The 23,688-nt window shown below is 36.9% G+C and overlaps 1 protein-coding gene across 1 annotated transcript in view; it reads right to left on the reverse strand.

Moving 5' to 3' along the window:
* Positions 1-23,688, reverse strand: part of SLC12A2 (solute carrier family 12 member 2) — a 97,619-nt gene that overhangs the window by 47,033 nt on the left and 26,898 nt on the right. The window contains exons 5-10 of the mRNA XM_010590225.3: positions 13,507-13,646; positions 9,682-9,792; positions 8,056-8,164; positions 6,481-6,608; positions 6,293-6,377; positions 2,932-3,083 (exon numbers count right to left, since the gene is read on the reverse strand). Coding sequence (XP_010588527.3) covers positions 2,932-3,083; positions 6,293-6,377; positions 6,481-6,608; positions 8,056-8,164; positions 9,682-9,792; positions 13,507-13,646 — 725 coding nt within the window. The remainder of the gene's footprint in view (positions 1-2,931; positions 3,084-6,292; positions 6,378-6,480; positions 6,609-8,055; positions 8,165-9,681; positions 9,793-13,506; positions 13,647-23,688) is intronic.

Here is a 23,688-nt window from a genome sequence, read left to right on the forward strand (position 1 = left end):
CAAATCAAACTCACCACTGTCAAGTTGATTCTGACTCAGAGCAACCCTATAAGACAGAGTAGAACCGTCCCATATGGTTTCCAAGGCTGTAAATCTTTACAGAAGCAGAACACGGCATATCTCTCCTGCAAAGTAGCTGGTGAGTTTGAACCACCAACCTTTCAGTTAGCAGCTGAGTGCTTAACCACGACCACCAGGGCTCCTGTGTATATATAGGTACATGCATATATATATATATATATATATATATATATATATATATATATATATATATATATATATGCATGCATGTGACTACATGCACATATACTCATACATCGAACAAAACAGAGTGGGCACAGTTACGGATACTTCTCAGACATAACCAAACACCACATGGGACTGGTTTTCTGGGTCTGAAGGATTAGGGCCATTCTGTAATGGAACATCTCAGTCAACTGGCATAATATAGTTCATAAGGTTAAGTTCTACGTCCTAGTTTGTTGAGTAGTATCTAGGGTCTTAAAAGCTTGCAAACAGCCACCTAACATACCACTACTGGTTTCTACTTACCCGAAGCAAAAGAGAAAGAAATAAAGCAAAGACTCGAAGAAGAAACTAGTCTACAGGACGAACAGCCTACATGAGTCATGGCCTCATCTACCCTCAGACCACAAGAATAGATGATGCCTGGGTACCACTACCTACCATTCTAATCAGAGCCACAATAGGTGAACCCTGATAGAATGAGAGAAAAATATGGCACAGAGCTTCTAATTCTTAAATACACAAAAAAAAAAGAAACCAGAATTACTGTACTGGTTGAGGCTAGAGGACTCCCTGAGACTACTGCCTTGCAATACTCTTCAAACCATGAACCAAAACTAACCCTTGAGGTCACCTTGTAGTTAAATAACCGATGGCTTCATAAAATAATGATTATCGCTCATAAGCATTGTGTTCCTTTTAAAAAAATCACCTATATAAGACCTTACAGTCAACAATTACTTTACAACAAAGATGAGAATATAAACAGACAAGAAAATTAGATCAAAGGAAACAGAACCACCAGAATGAAATAATATGAATGTTCAAGCATTGTGAAGGATGTACCCACTGTCACTGAACAATTTATGGAGAAATTATTGAATGAGAACCCAAATTGCAGGGTAAACCTTTGCCATTTCCTGTAAAGACAAAATATTTTAAAAACAAATCTCCCAAAACAAATAGCCTTTCTTGCTTCTGTAGCCTTACACTTCAATGAAATAAAAACAAATCTCTTTAAAATGTTTTATATCAATTAGTAAGCCATTTTTTTCCTTTTTAACTTTACTTACTCTTAAACACATGAGGTCTGCAACTAAAATTTTTCAAAGAGGCCATGTCTCATTTATCCAATACTACAGGTAAAAAAAAAAAAAAAAAAAAAACTGCTCTATTTAAATTGATTTGACAACTCATCTGAAAATAAACTATAGGTAAAAAACAAAAAACTGCTGTTTAAATTGATTTGACAACTCATCTGAAAATAACCACCATAACAGCAATAACATCTAACATTTGAGCACTACGTGCCTAGCACACTTTGCTAAATATTTTGCATTAATTATCTTTTAAAATCTTCAAAACAATCTAATCAACTAGGTACATATGCTGTCTTCCCCCATTCTATTCCTTTTTTCATTTTGTATCTCTTGTTCTATGAATTGTCTGTACTACAGAGCCCCTGCTTCTCAAACGACTGTCAGATGGGATACCCAGACAGCTTTAGATGACTGCAGCAGAGATGGACACCAAAACCAAGGGCAGCTCATCGACACACTGGCAACGTGAGTTTCTAAACAAAAATGTGCGAGATGCTTCCAACACTTCCCTGCTTTCTAAAACATTATGTCCTTTTGAGGCTCAGGACAAACATAGTATACTATATTATAAAAGCGTTACCCTCAGGGGTCCTTTGTCCTTGAATGGCCTCAGATTTTTTTTTTTTTTCTGAATAATTTTTATTGTGCTTTAAGTGAAAGTTTACAAATCAAGTCAGTCTCTCACACAAAAACCCACGTACACCTTGCTACACACTCCCAATTACTCTCCCCCCAATAAGACACCCTACTCTCTCCCTCTACTCTCTTTTCATGTCCTTTTTGCCAGCTTCTAACCCCCTCTACCTTCTCATCTCCCCTCCAGGCAGGAGATGCCAACATAGTCTCAAGTGTCCATCTGATCCAAGAAGCTCACTCCTCACCAGGATCCCTCTCCAATCCATTGTCCAGTCCAATCCATGTCTGAAGAGTTGGCTTCGGGAATGGTTCCTGTCCTGGGCCGACAGAAGGCCTGGCGGCCATGATCACCGGGGTCATTTCAGTCTCAGTTAGACCATTAAGTCTGGTCTTACAAGAATTTGCAGTCTGCATCCCACTGCTCTCTGCTCCCTCAGGGGTTCTCTGTGTGTTCCCTGTTAGGGCAGTCATCGGTTGTAGCCGGGCACCATCTAGTTCTTCTGGTCTCCAGATGACGTAGTCGCTGGTTCATATGGCCCTTTCTGTCTCGTGGGCTCGTAATTACCTTGTGTCCTTGGTATTCTTCATTCTCCTTTGATCCAGGTAGGTTGAGACCAATTGATGCATCTTAGATGGCCACTTGCTAGCATTTAAGACCCCAGATGCCACTCTTCAAAGTGGGATGCAGAATGTTTTGTTATTAGATTTTATTATGCCAATTGACTGAGATGTCCCCTGAAACCATGGTCCCCAGACCCCCGCCCCTGCTATGCTGGGAATGGCCTCAGATTTTATCCTTTCATATTTTTCTGTTTGCCTAATTATCTCCCTGTACAGTGAAAATGGTCCTCCCTCTAGGCTGTAGCTATACTCTGAACAGTCAGATCTGACAGCAGTCTGACCCCTACATAAATATAGAATACCTGTATAATATAAATTCCATGCTCACCTGGAAGTTGTTCATTAGGCCATAAGAACAAGGACCAGTTTCACAAGATGAAAAATCAAAGTTTAATTTGCATGCCGCAGAAGTACAGTTTGCTAACTCTGTCACAATAGTGTCATTAATGTTCCCAGTGGCATCCCGAACAACGCAAGAACCTGAAGCACAAGTGACAATGAGAACAAATAATATAGCTAATATTTAGTCATTTCAGAATTACATATACCCATGAAGAAACTATAGTACTGCTACAGTACTCATAAACACTTGCTCATAATAGCATACACTGCATTTACAGCTAACAGCTTCACTGTGAACAGAATTTGGAAAGCATTATGGTCTCCCAATTTTTAAACAGTAAAATGGAACCTTTAATAAGTAAATCATATCCACTTTAAAAAGTTGTAAATGTAGTTGTGGAGAACAGTATATTAGAAAAACTTTTTCTGGGCCTATTTGGTCAAGATTTCTTTAAACAACTACAAAAACACTTGTGGTGAAAGAGTTTCAAATGTCTCACACTTAAAGTGTGGCCAAAAGTCAAAGCACTGTGAGGGAAAACTATGTGAACATGAATGAACAAAGTTCTATTTAAAACACTGTCTCATGTAAGTTTTCTCTGACAATAGGAAAATATAAGGTACTTGAGATTTGCTTAAAATCAACCCATCGGGGAGAGTGACTGGGTATAAATGAAATAAAATTAACCATGTATTGATAATTTTTATAACTTTTTTTGAAGCTGGGTGATAGTTATATTGGGTTCATATTGACTATGCTTTCCACTTTTGTGTAAAACTTAAATTTTCCATAATAAAACAGTTAAAAAGCTACCTTGAAACAACACTTTATTATTTGGAATAACATATGATGTGCGAATACTAATAATTACTATTCCTTTGACTTCATATATTATTTTCTGAAGCACTTTAATGCTATTGCTTCACCGTATATGAGCTAAAAAATTACACACAGTTCAAAAACTGAACAAGAAACAGAAAACAAAGTATATATTCAGAATAACATACAATATGCAAATAATTAATATTCCTTAGGCTTCATGAATTTTTTTCTGAAGCACTTTAACACTCTTGCTTTACCATTTATGAGGTAAAAAATTATACACATTTCAAAAACTGAGCATAAAACAGAAAACAAAGTATACCTAGACTGCCTACACATAGTCTTCACTCTTAAATTTCTGCTCTACCCTTCAGAGCAGTGTTTGCAAAACCACGTTTCCCTGAAGGTATCTCTGAAATCACTGGAGGAATGGTTGAAGAGCAGGGCTGCGTCCCCCATCAGCTCTAAAAGCAGTTATTGTTTTGTGTATTTCGTGTTCTGATGTTTTACACCTACAATTGTTTGGAACAAACGAGTTCCCTGCTTTGAACTAGTTCCACAACCGCTGATCTTAACTGAGTGGCTTAACTGGCTTGGCTCTGGAATATCAGGGAGAATGGGAAGGGCTAGTATAGACAGACAGAATGAGCACGAGGGCTGGTTAAAAACAGAAAATGTTTGCCTGCTCTAACAAATTATTTTCCAAATTGAAACACTCAATTACAGCATTCTTTAAATTAAATTTTATTTAGCTTATTTATATATAAGGCATACTAGCATGTTAAGAACTCAGGTGAACACAAAATTATTTTGCTAAGCTTATATATATATAATTCATTTGTTTTTCAAAATAAATTTCAGGGATTTAAGTATGGACTATAAAAGATAAATAAAATCCAAATTCCTTTTTAAGATAAAATTAGCTCAATATAATACTGAATAATGCTGTTTCTACATTTAGTCAAATTTCAAAATTACATTTAAGCAAACAGTGACAGAGTTGGTAAAAACAGTACTGTTATTACTTCTCAGCAAACAATGTATAACAAAAAGGAAATTTTCTTACTGAAATACAACAGAAACCTCAGATTTTGATGTGTATGAATTGGAGTTTATGACTCTCTTGATTGGTATCACACTATGATTTACTTTTGTGGTATGTTTGAGAAATTAAACTATTTCTGTTTATAGTGATGGAAAATGTAGCAGTGGGTATTGGTGATGGTTACACAACATGATCATCATAGCTGGTATCACTGAATTGTACACGTGAAAGATACTGAATTGGTAATGTTGTATTATCTATATTTTTACAATAAAAAAATTTGACTTTAAGAGTTTAGACATTAAAAACTGCTTACATTTCAGGAATACATGTTTTTAGTTTCATGAAAATGTAATACTCTAGGCAATTTGTCTACGGTCAATGAATATACATTATATGTAAATTGTTATTGTTAGCTGTCACAGAGGCAGCCTCCGCCTCATGGAGACTACACACACCATGGACGAAACACTGTCCACACTGCTACGGTTCACAGAATTTTTAAAAATTGGCTGATTTTCAGGAAGTAGATTGCCAGGCCTTTTTCCTAGTGCGTCTTAGTCTGAAAGCTCTGCTGAAAGCTGTTCAACGACATAGCCACACACACTGACAGATGGGCAGTGGCTCTGCATGAGGTCATGAGGTGCACTGGCTGGGAATTGCACTCGGGTCTCTCGCAGGAAAGGCAAGAAGTCTACCACTGAACCACCAAATTTGATAATGAGTAGTCATCAAATTTTACATCGAAGTTTTCTGACCAGAATGTTTCAATTAATTTGAAGAACTACTACTATTATAGTGAATAGCTTTTAAAGATGATCTTTTTTCTAAACCATTTTTACCATCAAAACAATTCTTTAAAGCAATTGCCAGTTATCTCTGGTAATGAATGAAGTCTCCGAGTTTTGATCTCCTCATCTATAAAACAGGATTTAGAGACTGACCACTTCATTTAAAGTTTTAAATACGGTGATTCCATGAATGTAATAAATAAAATGATTTTAAAACCACTGTCAATTTAGTAAGATTTTAAATTCAATTTAGTATTATGCTAAATGGCCCTGGAACAATTTTTGTACAATAAAATTATACAAAGATATAAAATAACCACCATAAACAAAAATACTCAGAAATTTCTAAAGATTAGAGAGTAAAATACATTTGCTTGGACACATAAATTAAGCTTTTTAAAAATATAGCTCAGTGAAATTTAAGATTTTACAGATATGATTTTTACATTATTTTTTAATGTAATTAATAAAAACTCTTGAATGCATTTGGTGGTTTAGATAATGCTTATAAAAGTCATTACTAGTTTTTTAAAAAACTTTTGGGGTTGTAATATGCTACTCCATTTGTCTTTTTATTATAATATTTCTGAATTTAAAAGTTAGAAATTGAACGTCATAAAAATAAATTTTTATAGTAATGTATATCATGAAATTTCTAAAAGATGTAAAGAAATGTAAGGCTATTTACCTACAGATACTGCAATTCCTACGTAAACCATCGTAGTAATTAAAATGGCTAAAAGTGTTCCTTTGGGTATGGCTGACTGAGGATCCTAAAAGACAAGAAAATTTTTTAAGTCTATCTTTAGAAATATACATGTACCATTTTTTTTTTTTTTTTTTTCAATTATCAATACAGTGCTTTATAATACTTACTGCAAGGTCACCTGAGATATTTGCTCCAGCCAGAATACCAGTTGCAGCAGGAAAAAAGATAGCAAATACAGAAAAGAAAGTCTCTTCATCTCGAAAATCTGGTCCGAAGTTCTCATTAAATATTTCTGCTGTAGAGAACAAAATATTTTTGGCAATTAATAGACACCAAATTTAGACCACAGTAAATTAGTTTTAGAGTAACTGACTGGTATATACTATGCTCGACTTCAATTCATCATCGATAAATTTTTATAGGTGTCATACTTATGGAGTGGTAAATATTACAGCCAAGTATTAGTGCTGGCCTTTTCTTATATGCACCCCTGGTGGAATAGTGGTTAAGAGCTTGGCTGCTAACCAAAAGGCTGGCAGTTTGAATCTACCAGCCGCTCCCTGGAAACCCCCTATGAGGCAGTTCTACTGTCCTGTAGGGTCTTGCTTGATGTGTTGGAATCGACTCAATAGCAATGGGTTCGGTAACAAATAAAAAAAAAAATAGCAATCAATAAATGTATTGACAAAAATGGGGTTTTGTGATAAAGAATAAGAGGGAGAATTTAACTTAATGGAGCTAGAGAAGGCTAAAGACATAGAATTAATGAGATAACATATAAGCTGAGACTCATACTGAGCTAGAATCAGCCACGTGATGATCCAAGGAAAAGAATATACCAGGAATAACAAACAACATAAAGGCCCTGAGATAAGAAAAATTTAGCTCTTTTGAGAAAGTAAATGAAGGCCAAGCTGTTAGTGATGGGGCAAATGAAATGCAACTGGAGAGATCAGCAGGGGTCAGCTTCCCAAAAACTTATAGGAGTTTGGACCTGCCACCTTCTGTTGCCAAGAATGCAAAATGGAAAATGTAAATAAAAGTGATTTTTATTCCAATTCTACAGCATACATAAAGACAAAACTAAATTGTATATTAGTATGAGTCAGACCAAACTCAATTACAACATATTTAAATGTAATAAATTTAATTATAAAATGCTTTGGTACCCCAGGTGTCCATCAACAGATGAATGGATAAACAAAACGTGGTATATACAGATTAAAAAAAAAAAAAATACAGAGAGTGGAATATTATCTAGCAATAAAGAGAAATGAAGTTCTGATACATGCTATGACATAGATCAATCTTTAAAACATTATGCTGAGTGAACATGTAAGTCTGATACAAAGGGGCAAGTATTGTATGATCCTATTTATATGAAATATAACAGGCAAATGCATAGAAACCAAAGTTTATTAGTGATTACCAAGGAATGGGAAATGATTGCTTTAAGGGGTACTGAGTTTCTGTTTGGGGTGATGAGAAACTTTTGGAAATAGTGGTGGTGACTGTGGCACAATATGGTGAATGTAATTAATGTCACTGAATTGCACATTTAAATGGACAAAATGGAAAACTTTTTGTTATATGTATTTCACCACAATAAAATTGGGAAGAAAAATGCTTTAGTATCCATGACTTTTAAGATTTTTACAGCAATGAGTGAAGATTAGCTTCTACTGAATAATAAAATGCTAAAATATGAACCTTAAAACATACATGTTCTCTTTTTTACTTACATTTATAACCAAAGAAACCTTTGGGCTTCTTGCTTTCCAATGGGATAAATGTTCCTATGACGAAATCAGCAATAGCAAGTAGTAGAATCACCAAAAGAACAATTTGAGCCTGAAATTTTAAACATTAAAAATAAAAATCAAGTATCTTGTGTCCATACATTGATCCAGTTCCACTAGAATATAACTTCCACGAGTGAAAGGATTTCTGTTTTTTCCCTCAAGCAGTGCCAATTACAAAGTAAATGTTTAAAAACTTTTTGTTAAATGAACACTTCTAAAGAACTATCCTAGAGTGTCCAATACCCTGGGGAAAAAAAAATAGATACAAAAGTAGGCTGATATTTTTGCAATGACTTGGAGACACGCGTGTCCTTCCACAACCATAAAGCATCACTGTAAATACATAAACACTGTAGGCTTTTCATCCTACATCATTCTTCCCTACCCCTTCCACCTCACCACTATGATCTTGACATGAGAGCATATTAGCCACAAACACAGGTTTTATACCAGGTGCAAATATAATTTTGAACATGTAAATGCTCCAGGAAAGGGGGGAGAAGAAGAAAAGCTATGGAAGCGAAGGACAATACCTGTTGGGAAATTCAAAAGGCAATGGGATTGGTAAAAAAGAACCATCTATTAGTAAAAAAAAAATTTTTTTTTTTTTTTATTAGAACTACCAATGCCCCTCCTCCACTCTTTCCAATAAACCTGAACAGACACTCATGAAAAGCTAGACCCTGTGGGAGTAAGAACTACTTATATGCTAATCGTGCCCCAGGTAGTATGAAATTTTGTTCTTTCAATAAAGAAATTTGTTAAACATATAAATAAATGATTTAATTCTACACTTATGTACTTTAAAATAAATAACGTGCAAAAATTATTCTCTCAGACTGTCCTGAATTTTTGGTTAGGTAATTACGTCATAGCTCATAAACATAAATAATACAGATACGTGATTTTTAGATGATCTACTAAAGTAAACCTAGGAAACTTGGAGCTTTTGAGTTCTTCAGTAGGATCTTTGTGGATATTCACTACTCAGGAAACGAGAGCTGTGCTGTAGCATCCTCTAGCTTTCAAAGATATGGAAACGTTTTATTTTGGGGGAGCTTTTGGGAAACATTTTGTGGAGTTAACATATGACTTTAGCATTTTTTCCTAGAAACAGTGGCACTGGCTTTGGTACCCATGACTTCTCATATTTCAATAGCAAGGAGTAAGAGCAGCCTCACATGGGTATTACCCTTCAGTTTACGTGCCCATATTTATTTTTAAATTGACCTTCTAAATAAATTACAAAGCCAGCAGTTTCATTTGGACTACCTAATATACCGACCTGAGCATTTCTAGGTAAGTGCAAATCAAGAACCGGGTGGAGAGGCGGAAAGTTCAAAATTTAGAAGTACTGTGTTTAACTGGATCCTAGACTGACTGACTTATCTCCAAATACTCCCCATCTTGTTAAATACAGAAAAACCTTATACATAAACTTGTGCGAAAATGGCTACTTAGGAATCACAGGAATCTGAAAATATCACCACACTTTAGATCATTCCCCAAACATAGCTCTTTAAGCTCACATATTAGATACCTACAGATGTTCCTATCATCACTTACTTTTGCTTCCCATTCCATTCCAGCTACTGAGATACCTAAAAGGATCACCACTGTAATCGCTCCAATAATTCGGATATCATTGATTTCATCTATCATAAGTATGGAATGTTCCTGGAAAAAGAAAATTACAAATTTAACGTGCAATAGTAGTTATTTTACATAACTCTTTAATTCTTTCTGAAACATTTTAGAAGTATGACAGCACCTTAAATGTAGAAGATGAATAAATGCTTATTTAATGAATTGGAATAAACCAAGTATGTCAAGTCTCTTACGCCTCATAGCAACTCTGTAGGACAGAATAGAACTGCCCCACAAGATTTCCAAGGCTGTAAATCTTTACAGAAGCAGACTGCCACATCTTTCGCCCGCGGTGCAGCTGGTGGGTTCGAATCGCCAACCTTTTGGTTAACAGCCAAGCACCTAACCTCTGGGCCACCAACAGGAAGATCTAAAGAAAAGGACGTAGTTAATTACCACTTAACTACTGAGGTGTCATTCAAATATCTGATGACAACAAAAAATAAGATCAAATTATTAATACTGCTATATTTAATGTTGGCTAAAGTAAGCAAATAAAAAGAAAAATCATAGTATGACTAGTAGTTCTGATAGCTAGGATTCTATAAAGTTAAGAGGCAGAAATATACTTTGTATCCATTGTGATTGGGGAACTCTGTTCTTAATGGGTCTTTTATGTTGCATAAGGAAAACTGATTAACCTTCGTGCTGTTGTCTAAAAACACTGTTCTCATTCTATGAGCAAAATTATTTGTAGTTTAATTATCAATGACTTTTTTTAAAGCTCCTGTTTAGATCAAAATAGTTAAGGACTGTGACATTCTAGTCAACTAACAAGTAAAATAGCCATGTATGAACGATTACTTTCAAATAATGTAATCAAAGGCCGAACATGCACTGTAACAAATATTTTCATCTTTTTGATAACTCAGGATGACTGTGCCATATTATGACTTAAGAAAGTGGAACTTATAATTGTTTTACAAATAAAAAGTAATTTTACTAATGTTTTTTTAAAAAATCTTTCGTAAAAGTCAACTACAAGAAAGAAAAAAATCTGTTTGAATTCCAGATAAATGAGCTTAGTACAAAAACTAGGAAAAAAATTAATTCAGATCTAAAGATATTCTTGCCAGACAAATGTAATATAGTCGGCCTTCAGTATCCACAGGGCACTGGTTCCAGGAGCCCCAGCAGATACCAAAATCCACGACGCTCAAGTGCCTTATGTAAAATGGCAGAATATTTGCATATAAGCACATCCTCCCCATGTACTTTAAATCATCTCTAGATTACTTATAATACCTAATATAATGTAAATGATATGTAAATAGTTGTTTCATCACAATTAAAGACTTGCTCTGGAAGGCAGCCTTTCTTTTCTCTGAGTTTTTTGAGTCTTCTGGGAACGCTGATGCTGCCTGGGCATCAGCCAATGCCTATTCTCCCATCATCTTTAAGTTCTTGAGGCTGCAGCGCTTTACATAGTAGCCAGCCATCCCTTACTAGCCTTAAACTCCTTTCTCTCCCTCTCCTCAACCACCTCACACTTAGCCTTTGAGGGACTGCTTTGACCACTGAACTGCTTTTTAGGAGCCATTTTTTCACAGAAACAAAGGGTGAACACAACTAGTGAATGACTCAAGGCAAACAATGGTCGAACCAGGAGTGCTGGAGAGAGACTAAGGATCTGTGAAATGGCGGAGGCTACAGCAGGGGATGCCTATACATCATTTCATTTGCATGGATTCAGCACAAGTGCTTTTTGGAACTTTCTCCTCCCTATCCCCCCTGCCCACCCCCCCCCCCCCAAATATCTTCAATCCATAGTCAGCTGAATCTACGGAAGCAGAATTCACAGATACAGAAAGCCTACTGCATAGCAGGAAAAACCATTTCCCGGTTCTACAGCATTTGGATAATCGTATCTGAAAATTACTTTCAGAAGAAAAAACAACAGTAGTAGTATAAATATATATCTACTGACTGGCTTTTAGATTCACTGATCACTACACACTACAGCTGTAGCTCCATATTTTATGTATCAAATCTAGTCTTAAGTACTTGGTTTGAATTTAGTTAAATCCCTCTTAATATCCCATGAAACAAAAACATTTTTAAACCCTAATTAAATACAATGGTGATAGCTGGCAAAGTAAACATTAAACTTAGAATCTCAAACAAAAACATACTAAACTGAACAATGATTGCTTTGAGAGGACCCTTAATTTTCAAAAGCACTTTGGCCTACACAAGTAAAGGTCAATACCAATGTAGGTATCAGTCCTTTTCAGATACTATACTTCCTAATGTACCGCAAGAGGCCTGGTGGTGAAGTGGTTAAGAGCTCAGACTGCTAACCAAAAGATGAGCAGTTTGAACCCACCAGCTGCTTCCTGGAAACCCTATGGGGCAGTTATACTCTGTCCTAGAGGGTCACTGTGAGTTGGAATCGACTCAGTGGCAATGGTGGTAATGCTTTTTTTTAACGTAGTACAAAGAAGTCCTGGTGGTACAATGGTTAAAGCATATGGCTGCTCAAACCCACCAGTCACTCCATGGAAGAAAGACATGGCAGTCTCCTTCTATAAAGATTACGGCCTTGAAAACCCTACGAGTCGGACTCGATGGCAATGGGTTTGGTGGTTTTCGTTTAACATACCATGTACTACTATAAAAGAAAAGTTACAATCTAACCTAACGTGAACAATGACAGTGATCAAGGTTCTTCTCATCTATTCATACTGAGGAACCCTATTTCACTCCTACTGCTTTAATTACATACATCCCAATGACTCTTGATTTTGTCTCTTCAACTACGTTCTCTTGTGAACTCCAGAGCAGTATAACAACTGCCCTTCCAGCCATTTCCCCTTGGATATAACCTTGGTTCCTTAAATGAGCACATCTAAAACTAAACTGCGTGCTCTGGCTCACAATAAATAGCATTACCTTCTACCTAAATGTTGAAGTCAGAAACCTGTATATAAACTGATAACTTTCTTCTTTCTCTAATTCCCCAAACTAATCAATTATCAAGTTCTACTTGTTCAACTTCTTTAAAATCTCTCAAATTCATCCATACCTTTCTAGCTCTGCTGGCCACTGTTTTAAGTTACCGTCTCTTCCCTCAGGACAGCTACTTTTAAATGATCGCTGTCTTCAGTTGTGATTTCTCAAATTCATTCTCCATACTGTGGTCTTTTTTTTTACTGTGGTCAGATACTTCTCTAGGGCCCAAATCTGATTATGTCACGGTCCTTAATGCCAACCAAGATAAGACCCATAAATTTTACACTTTAAAATGGTTAAAATGGCAAAAAAAAAAAAAAAAAAGACAAACTTATTAAACTGCAAACAAGGTCCTTCCTGACTTAATCTTGCCTCTTTGTGATCCAGCCATACTGAAGTATTTAGTTTCCCTAAGACACTATATTCTACCACTTCCAAGTTTTTGTTTCCTTTACTTCCCTTTTCCCCTCCTACCCTAGTCCATCACTTCTCAACATCTGCCTACTACTGCCTAGACTCCCTTCCTTAAAGAACCCTTCACTGACGCTCCTAAACACCTCCATTCCTGAATAATAAGTTAAATGCTTGCCCCCTCTGTACTGCAATGGCCTCCTATATTTACCAACTTATCATATTCCATAATAATGTGTTTCGTTGTCTATGTCCCCCACTAAACATCTTTAAGAACAAATTTCTTGCACCTCACTGCTTTGTAAGCACTTAATAGAGTGACTGCCACATAGACCTGAACAAAAATTTGGTGAATGAATGGCTCAAAGAAAAGTGAATTACCTTAAGCAACTCCACCACAGTTTCTGCAAATCCAACCACATACATAGCAACTGCAACAGCATTAGCAAAAGCGAAGATCAGGCCAATGGCACCACCAAATTCAGGCCCTAGACTTCTAGATATTAAATAATATGCCCCTCCTAAAAAAAAAAAAAAAAGAAGAAAAGTACTGAAATTAGGATTTAAAACACCAACCTTATTTTGAAATGTTTAATTCCACAAAAGAGATCACAAAGCAGATGCCTACAATAAATATGGCAGTTAAATTAATAGGCAAGTGGGTGAGCATATTTTCAGGAAGAAAACATCCCAAACAGAATACTTCACAACACATTTCATTAAGCTTTCAACATCCAGAGAATTCTCCCCATATCTAATATAATACCACCCTGATTTTTAAATCCTAATTTTCTCTCCTAAAGTTCAGATTAAAACGGGCAACAACTAATTAGGTTCTTCCTCATAGTCACAGATACAAAGACCATTTCCCAGCAGTTTTCTAAATAATATTTTTAACACTAATGTAGCCTTTAACATCACAGTTGATATGATTTCAGTTACATTAGTATGGTAATTTGCTGGTAATGTGAAGACTAGGCAAAAAATAAAGTTTCACAATGAACTGCTAAGAACAGCATACACTGGCATTGCAAACAGACATATCTGTATTCTAATAAACCCTGCTAGGTCATAAACTTAATTTCAATAATACCATAAAGTTATATACATTTTTCTAGATACTAATGAAATACCTAATTCTTAACACTTTATAATGAAAAACCACTAAAGAGTTCAATATTTGTTTCTACTGGTCTTCCAGTATAAAGAAGACAAATGCACGAAAAGACATACATACATCCCTGTTCATTGGGGCATTATTTACAATAACAAAACAATGGAAACAACTTAAATGCCCATCAACAGGTGAATGCACAAACGAACTATGGTACATACACAATGGAATACTACACAACGATAAAGGACAATGATGAATCTGTGAAACATCTCACAACATGGATGAATCTAGAGGACATTAAAAAAAAATTATGCTGAGTGAAATAAGTCAGTCACATAGGAAAAACATTGTATGAGACCACTACTACAAAAACTCATGAAAAGGTTTACATGTAGAAAGAAACAATCTTTGATGGATTTGAGGGAGGGAAGGGGAAGGGATGGAAAAACACTAAACAGACAATACATAGGTGGTAACTTCAGTGAAGGGTAAGACAGTACACAATACTGGGGAAGTCAGCACAACCTGACCAAGGCAAAGTCACAGAAGCTTCACAGACACATCCAAACTCCCTGAGGGACCAATTTACAGGACTGAGGGCCGTGGACCATGGTCTTGGGGGACACCTAGCTCAATTGGCATAACACACTTTAAAAAAAAGAAAACATACTTTATAAAGGAAATATTCTACATTCTACTTTGGTGAGTAGCATCTGGGGTCTTAAAAGCTTTTGAGTGGTCATCTAAGATACTCCAATGGTCTAAACCCATCTGGCACAAGGGAGAATGAAGAAAACCAAAGACACAAGGCAAAGATTAGTCCAAAGGACTAATGGACCATATAACTACCACAGCCTCCACTAGACCGGATCCAGCACAGCTAGATGGTGTCCAGCTACCACCACTGACTGCTCTGACAAGGATTACAATAGAGGGTCCCACGCAGAGCTGGAGAAAAATGTAGAACAAAGTTCAAACTCACAAAAAAAAGACCAGACTTATTGGTCTGACAGAGACTGGAGAAATTCCTGAGAGTATGGCCCCCGGACACCCTTTTAACTCAGTACTGGAGTCAATCCTGAGGTTCACCCTTTAGCCAAAGATTAGACAAGCCCATAAAACAAATGTAGCTCAGTCACGTACAGAAGACTAAACAGACACACTAGCCTAGCATCAAGGACAAGAAGGCAGGAGGGGCCAGGAAAATCTGATGAATGAAAATGGGGAATCTGAGGTCAAAAAGGGGAGAGTGTTGACACATCATGGGTTGGCAACCAATCTCAGAAAACAATATGTGTATTTAGTAAGAAATCAATTTGCTCTGTAAGCTTTCACCTAAAGTACAATTAAAAAAAAAAAAGACAAAGGCAACAAAAAATCCTACGGTTTGACAAAGTACTGCATATGTGCATCTCATTTTAAAAATATCTGTAAAAGGTTTTGTAGTTAATTCTACCAATTCTCTCAAAACATTCTACACTTTAAATCCATTCAAGTAAAACTCCCTTAGTTATATGCTTTACCAATTAATAATCTTCACCATTTTGGAAATCCTGGAGGAATATATGCAATCTGAATCACTTAATATAAATCTCATGTGATTTTTTTATGAGATGAACATGACTCAAAATTTTTCCCAGAAATCTTTTTGAATGCTAAAAATTCCCATCGACATATTATGATGATACTGCGTGACATATAAAGATCTTAGAATAAATTCTGAAGACATTAAATCATATTAATCTCAAGGAAAACGTCTGGAAAGCCATATCAGTTTATATTTAACATATATGTTTTCAAAATTCATGTAAATTATTTAATTTAATCCCAGTACCAACAAGAATTAAAACAACTATTGTTTACCCTGATTTTGTAGATGAGAAAATTAACCAGGAGGAAAGGTTAACTGAAATCAAGTCAACCACTCAGTGTTTCAATAGTTGATAACATAAAATCTAGAATGAGAAATATTGCCAATAGTACCTATAAAAGCAAGGAATTCATTTGTTACGTGGTTTAAAGTTTTGATTTCAAAAAATTCTGAGTTTTTCTCTTAGGAGGAAAGGAAAATAGATTCTAAGATGTATTTAAGAAGAAGAATAGGAGGGGGAAATGCACCTTGGGAATGATGGTCAATTCTGACATTTTCATCAGACAGAGAATAACAAAAATACCCTCCCCCTCCCTTCTCACTTCTTCCTTCTCCTCAGTGGGGATAAAAATGGAGAGGAATTGGGCTTATCTAAGATATCTGAATTTAATAAAATAAATCTTTTTGTGCAGTCTCCTAAACTGGCTGGGATGCCAAATGACCAGGGAGTAAGAGAGTATACATTTTCAAACTCTCATTTCTTCACCATATTGGGGCCAAACAATAATGTTGATTTGATACCATATAACCAAGCAGACAGATTAATTTGTATATAGGCAAAATGCAGAAATTAAAAGTATATATGCTAAGGGAAAATTCATATTTCCTACATATGGATCCTATAATCTTTATGTAAATTTGATTAGAAATTATACAAATAATAGAAGACGAAAAGCAAAGGCTCTCTGTCCTATTTCTTCTTAATTCCAGTCCTGCTTCCTAGAGGCAACCAGTTTTAAGAGCTGATCCTGCAGTAGTCTTCCTTTTCTTAAAAAACATCAAAATGTTGTTGTTAGGTGCATCAAGTCGGTTTTCGACTCATATCACCCCATAGGATTTGCTAGGGAACAGATCGTTATGGGAACAAATCACCAGGTCTTTCTTTTGTGGAGCAGCTAGGTTCAGACTGCCAACCTTTTGGCTAATAGCAAGCATCTAACTGTTTCGCCAAAGCTCTACTACTCTAAAAGACTACACCTGACGAGGTTATTACATCAGCAAAAAGGATACCATCTATGGCCAACTGGGGTTTTTCCTCACACATGCCAGGTTGTTTTAACATTCATAAAACCACATAATTTGGAACTCTCATACATTGTTGGTGGGAATGCATAATGACACAGTTTTGGCGAAAAAGTCTGGCAGTTTCTCACATAGTTAAGCATACACATACCATTTAATCCAGCAATCCCACTCTTTGGCATTTTCCTGAGTAAAATGAAAACCTAAATTGACACTTACAGTGGCTTTGTTTGTAAAAACCAAAAACTGGAAACAATCCAAATATCCCTCAAATGGAAAATGAATAAACAATCTGGTATGTCTAGGCAATGAAATAATACTCAGCAATAAAAAGGAACGATCGAATAATAAACACAATATGAACAAATCTCAAAGTATTCTGTTAAGTGAAAGAAGCAGTACTAAAAAGGATATACACGATATGATTCTATTTTTACAACGTTCTGGAAAAGGTAAAACTACAGAGATAGAAAACAGATCAGTGACTGACAAGGGCTGGAGATGGGAAAGGAACTGACTACAAAAAGCAGCATCAGAAGCTTCTGGTGTGTTTGAACTGTTCAGTTCTGATTGTGATGATGGTTATACAACTACTTGTACTTGTCAAAACTTACAGAGTTGTACACTAATAAAGGTGAATTTTATAGCTAAATTTCAATTTAAAAATGAAAATAATCTGAGAAATATACAATACATTTAGAAAACACTTCTACAGTTTAAATAGTAGACATTTGGGCGTTTAAGTCTTTAAGCTATTCCATAACTTAATTTTTAATAGTATACACGTATTACTTTTACAATCACAAAAAAGAAACAGAAGGAAATGGTGGGAGCTTAAGAATCACAGGTCTTGTTGGCTCATACGGAATACTCATATGGTATTTCAGACACCTCTGTCTTCATCCACTTAAGGAATTTCAATATTAACTTATCAAAAGATTCAAGAAGATTTCTACTACTAAAACGTTGAAAAAGTTGTTAAATAACTCACCAGAGGAAAATGCAAACCTTTGAGTCCAGACATCTACGAAATGATCAACACATAGAATAAAGATCATCTACATAATCTGATATCTGTGGAAATTTTGTAAAATAAATGTTTTGTTTTGTTGGATGTACTGAGGAAGGAATCAAAAGGTGAAAATAACAAAAATGTAAAACTTACCAATGAGCAAGAAAACTATTTAGAAACTTCTGTTCAGAGTTCATTTGGTAAATACACCAAAGTCCTCTGTCAAAGTGGCAAAGGACCTACTTACTCCCATTAGACAGTTCATCCAAAGCCACCCTGTGTACAAGTCTGAAGAACAACAACTTTGGGAATGCAAAGGGCTTACAATGGATCCAACATCCATTTCAGTTATAATTCTAGGAAACATAGTCTAATAGCCTGTTTTACAAGTACACAATAAGAACTTTGCCTGTTAACTTTTGGCAAATTTCTTCTATTCTGTTGCCATTAAGTCAAAAAGGAAAGGCAAGGTGAAAAACACAGAATCTTCACACAAGGATTGGGTGCTATTGTACCACTGCAACTAATCATCTGAATAAGTTAAACTTAAGATATAAGAACAAAGACAAATAGTCCTAACACTGTGTCTGACCCTTTTGGGAAGCAAACAAAAGATTGGCAAATTGAAAGGTCACCCCTGAATAAGAGAGAAAATCCAAATAAAAAATTAACACACACAGGAAACCACCCCCCCAAAAAACATATATATACATATATATAAACAATTGCCTGCCAGATTCATATTTGAGCTACTTTTGATATGCTTACAAAGTAGTGTTTTACTGAATCAAAAACACAATGCTATGTTTAAATCTAATAAAACTTCATAATACAACCATTATATAACTGCCTTTTACAGCTTCAAACATTTCATTGATCTGAAAGAAAGCTACAATTTCAAAGAAATCATCTCTCTAAAAAGAACTACGGAGCTGAATTCTACCTTAGAAGCCTTGCTTTGCAATGAACAAACAAAAAAATGGATAAGTCAATGATAATTTGATTTCACCAATACAGAAAGCATTTTCTGTCACTTACAACGTGGGAAAATGTCAGGTTTTTCTCACTTCTGATGTTTGGTTTTATCTATCTATGAAAGTGAGGAGGTCCTCAGTTATTTCACAGAAAAGAAAAAAAAGAGATAGGAGTACAAAAAAGGTAATTCTGGCTTATTATGATGTAGACATCTAAAAAAATTCACCCAGAGTCTACGTAAGGCTTAATTTTGCTGAAAAAAATGGGTATAACTGCTTCAAGTCTGCTCTCTTAATCCATACAAATTATAAATGTGACTCACAGCAATCCTGCGTTAAACAAGATAAGGTACGTACATCAAGACCACAGAATCATGCCTGGAAGTTAGGTCTCAAAAAAATAATGCCTAATTATCTGAATATAAGCTCCATGAGACTTACCTGACATACACATATCCAGTGCTATCACAAAGTTAAGTGCTCAACAATTATCTGTTGACTGATTGAAATATAATTAATATATAAAACTTCATCTTAAACATGGAATAGGCAGGCTTACATTGCCTCTAGATTTTCAGAAGTACTTGTCTGCAATTTTATACCAACTGGGTTTTTATTTCAAAGTGTATTGATCTCTACTTTTAACTAAGACCAAAACAAAAAGTGATTAAGCGCCTTTCCTTTCTATTGCTCAGTTCACGTAATACAAAAAAAAAAAAAAAAAAGGACAGTTGCCACTGAGTCGACTCTGACTCATGGCAATGTCACGTGTGTCAGATTCCCAGTCAATGTTCCTCACGCACAGCCACTACTCATCTGTCGGTGGAAGCTCGCGTACTGCTATAGTGCTCAACAGGTTTCGGCAGAGCTTCCAAACTAATATGGACTAGGAAAAAAGGCCTGGTGATCTATTTCCAAAATTAATCATTGAAAACCTTATGGGTAACAATGGTCCAATATGCAACCAATCACGGTGTTATGGATTGAACTGTGTCCCATTAAAATATGTGTCAACCTGGCTAGACCATGATCCCTAGTATTGTGTGATTGTCCACCATTTTGTCATTTGATGTGATTTTCCTATGTGTTGTAAATCCTACCTCTATGCTGTTAATGAGGCAAGATTAGAGGCAGGTATATTAATGAGGCAGGATGCAATCTACATGATTAAGTTGGATCTTGTGTCAATCTCCTGAGATATAAAACAGAAAACCGAGCACAGACACAGGGGGACCTCATGCCACCAAGAATGAAGAATCAGGAGAGGAGTTTGTCCTTTGGACCTAGGGTCCCTGTACTGAGAAGCTCCTAAACCAGGGGAAGATTCATTACAAGGATCTTTCCCCAGAACCGACAGTGAAAGAAAGCCTTCCCCTAACAGCTGGAACCCTGAATTTGGACCTCTAGCCTCCTGAACTATGAGAAAACAAACTTCTGTTTGTTAAAGCCGTTCATTTGTGGTATTCCTGTTATAGCAGCACTAGATGACTAAGAGACATGGGGACGGCACTAGGCCAGGCAGCATTTGGTTCCCCTGTGCATTGGGTCACCATGACTCAGGGACCAACTTGACAGCAGCTAACAACAACATGACACTTTCTCCCATGTGGAAAATACTGATTTTTCTTGATACCAAAATAATTTCTGTAAGGGGTCTCCAAGTTCCTGAGGTAGAGGAGACAAAGGTAGCTTACTTTCATGGAAAGAATCTCCAGAAGGCACAGGAGACACTCACTACAAATGATGCAGCTTGTTTATATTCTGTAAAGATTTAGTCAGGTCTCCAAACTCACTAACTGAGATGTGAAAAATGAATGCCTTCTAGGAAAGCTTTGCAGTTAGTATTTGGTTTTCTCTTTAAATTAAGGATTTACTTTCTTTTTTCTTCTATCTTTTTTCTTCTACAGGTTTCATTATTTGGGCAAACCAATATTTAAAAACTACCAGGAGTATAGAAAAATAAAATAGCTTTCAGGTTATAATCCTGGAAAATCTATACTTCCCATAAGTTTGGATTCACATGGAAAACAGTCCAGGGGTCATGCTGCCATTGGCTTCGTCCCATTTCCCTTGAGGCTCACAACTTGAATTCTAAAGTCTAAGGATAAAGAAAAATTCCTTGATGATTTGTAGATTCCCTGCAAATACCTAACAATTTTCATCTCACTTCCATTCCCCAATAGTGGCAGACAGAAACAAAGCATGGAGCACACAGTACACAAGAAGCAAAACGAGTCTCTGAGTGTTTTCTGATTAACTCTACTGGACATGCCCAAGTTATGCCCCAATACACCTGAATCTAGATTCATATATACATAAAAATACAGCAAATACTGATGCATGTTCATCACAGATCACACAGATAGGAACTACCAGCTTCCCCATGGTTATCATGATATGGATCCTCTGCCTTCTGAGAGAGATGAAGACAATGGGGAGAAGTAAAAAGCTTAGCCCCGTTCTTCTTTCTAAAGATCTGATGTAAAAAAAAGCATAAACTGTGTTTACATAATGTCAAATAGGGATCTTCAAAATACTTAAGGCAGATGGAACAAGTTGATTCTCTTCTCAGTTGACCTGCTATGGTGACTTTTCAAAGGGCTGGCCGACATTTTCTCTTCTTTCTCCCGAGATCTTCTCACTCCAGCACAATAATGAATTTTGGTTTAGAATATGGAACTCTTTTTGCTTTCAGGGGTCCTGAGTCCATTCTCCTGGTTGCTCTCCGTGGGGAGGGTAAAGTCTCACAACGTAGATCTTGTGGACTATAATAAGAGGCCTCAGGGTGTTCAATATGAGGCCTCAGGGTGTCTAAGCAAGAAAACTACAGTTCAGGAAGCATATTGATTCAGAGTCCAAAGTGTAACTCACACAAGACCATGGGTAAGGTACTCTACACCTCTCCTAACTTCAGTTTCCCTCAATGTAAAATGGTGTTAACCACAGGGGCAAGAGGTTACACCTATAAAATGCTGACCAAACGCAGGATGCGAATTACTTGTTCTAGGGTAGAAGCCTAGGAGAGGACAATAAAGTATGGCCTGGTAGGAAAGATGTGACTAAAAGCGCCATTCCTGCTACCAGACACACTGAACAGGGAGGCGGGGCCAAGATGGCTGAATAGACAGACTCTTCCGGCGAGCCCTCTTACAACAAAGGTCTGACAAAACAAGTGAAAACGAGTATATTTATGACAAGCTAGGAGCCCCGAACATCAAAGGCAAGCTTAGAAAACGAACTGAGTGGCAGGGGAGGAAGATGCTGTTCAGAAGTGGAGAGGAGTTACTGGACCTGAGTCCTGGGGAGCCCTCAGGCACCATTCCTGGAGCAGCTGTGGCAGGCTGGTACTAGCGTTCTGCCGCAGTTTCCTCAGGGAGAAGCAGCCAGCCACACGGCCTACTCACACCTCCGGAACCAGAGAAGAACAGCACTCTTGGCAAAAGCTAAGTACTTACGTATATTTTACCGTGCCCCCCAAACCCCACTTCAAGCCAGCTTCAGCAGCTGATTTCCCTGGGCCTGAGATAGGCCCTGTTGAGTGCCTAGAGCCATCCTCCCGGCCTTGGAGAAGGAATAATTTGCAACTGGGGGAAAAAAAAATCTGCCAGCTCCACTAACCAGGGGAGCTCAGGACAGAAGCGGCTCCTATCCAGGCATAAATGGTCTGTGGACTTTGAGTACCTTTCCCCTCTGAATGGACCTGTGTGGGCCTATTTCAGGAGAATAGGCCCTTGCTGGCAAACTACAACTGTTTCAGCTGTGCGGTACAGAAGTGGATGTTTGATGTTTGACACCGTTTTGCCTATTAAACAGGGTCCTCACCTACCCACATCAGGGGCCTAAGGACTGGTGGCTCCACTCACGCCACCAGCCACCCGTGACAGGGGTCCAGGGATAACTGGTACCTCCCGGTCCTTACAACCAAAAACACTGGGTGCCCACGGTCCACCTGCAAAACCCACCCACCTGTACGCTCCAGGGAACAGGGACACACTTTCCTCAGAGATATGTGGGGGACAATTCTCAGCCCCCTGCCTTGTTCAGAGTTTGACCCTCTGCTGCAACCAGATAACCAGTACCTACACCAATCACTGCTGCTCCTCTAAGACTGTAGGACAGAGCCTGTACCACACACTTGATGATCAGCTGCCTGGACACCTGAGCTGAATTCATACAAGAAAAGTGAACGGACTCCTAGACTGATACACCTGACAATAGCTCTAGCTACCTGGGGACAGGACGTCAGAGCTCCAAAGGTGAAAATAATCAAGCTAGCTCACTCAAGCAACCCATTTGGGCATATCAAAACAAAACAAAGCAAGAAGCTATGACACAGTAAGCAAACATAAAATAAACTAATACAGTAACTTATAGATGGCTCAGAGACAACAGTCAATATCAAGTCACATAAAGAAACAGACCATGATCGCCTCAACAAGCTCTCAAAACAAAGAATCAAGGGACCTTCTAGATTAAAGTGCCTTCCGGGGATTACCAGATGTGGAATACTAAAAAATTAATATACAGAACCCTTCAAGACATCAGGAAGGAAATCAGGCAATACGCA

Source organism: Loxodonta africana, chromosome 2 (genome assembly GCF_030014295.1).
Source record: "Loxodonta africana isolate mLoxAfr1 chromosome 2, mLoxAfr1.hap2, whole genome shotgun sequence".
Lineage (NCBI taxonomy): Eukaryota > Metazoa > Chordata > Mammalia > Proboscidea > Elephantidae > Loxodonta > Loxodonta africana.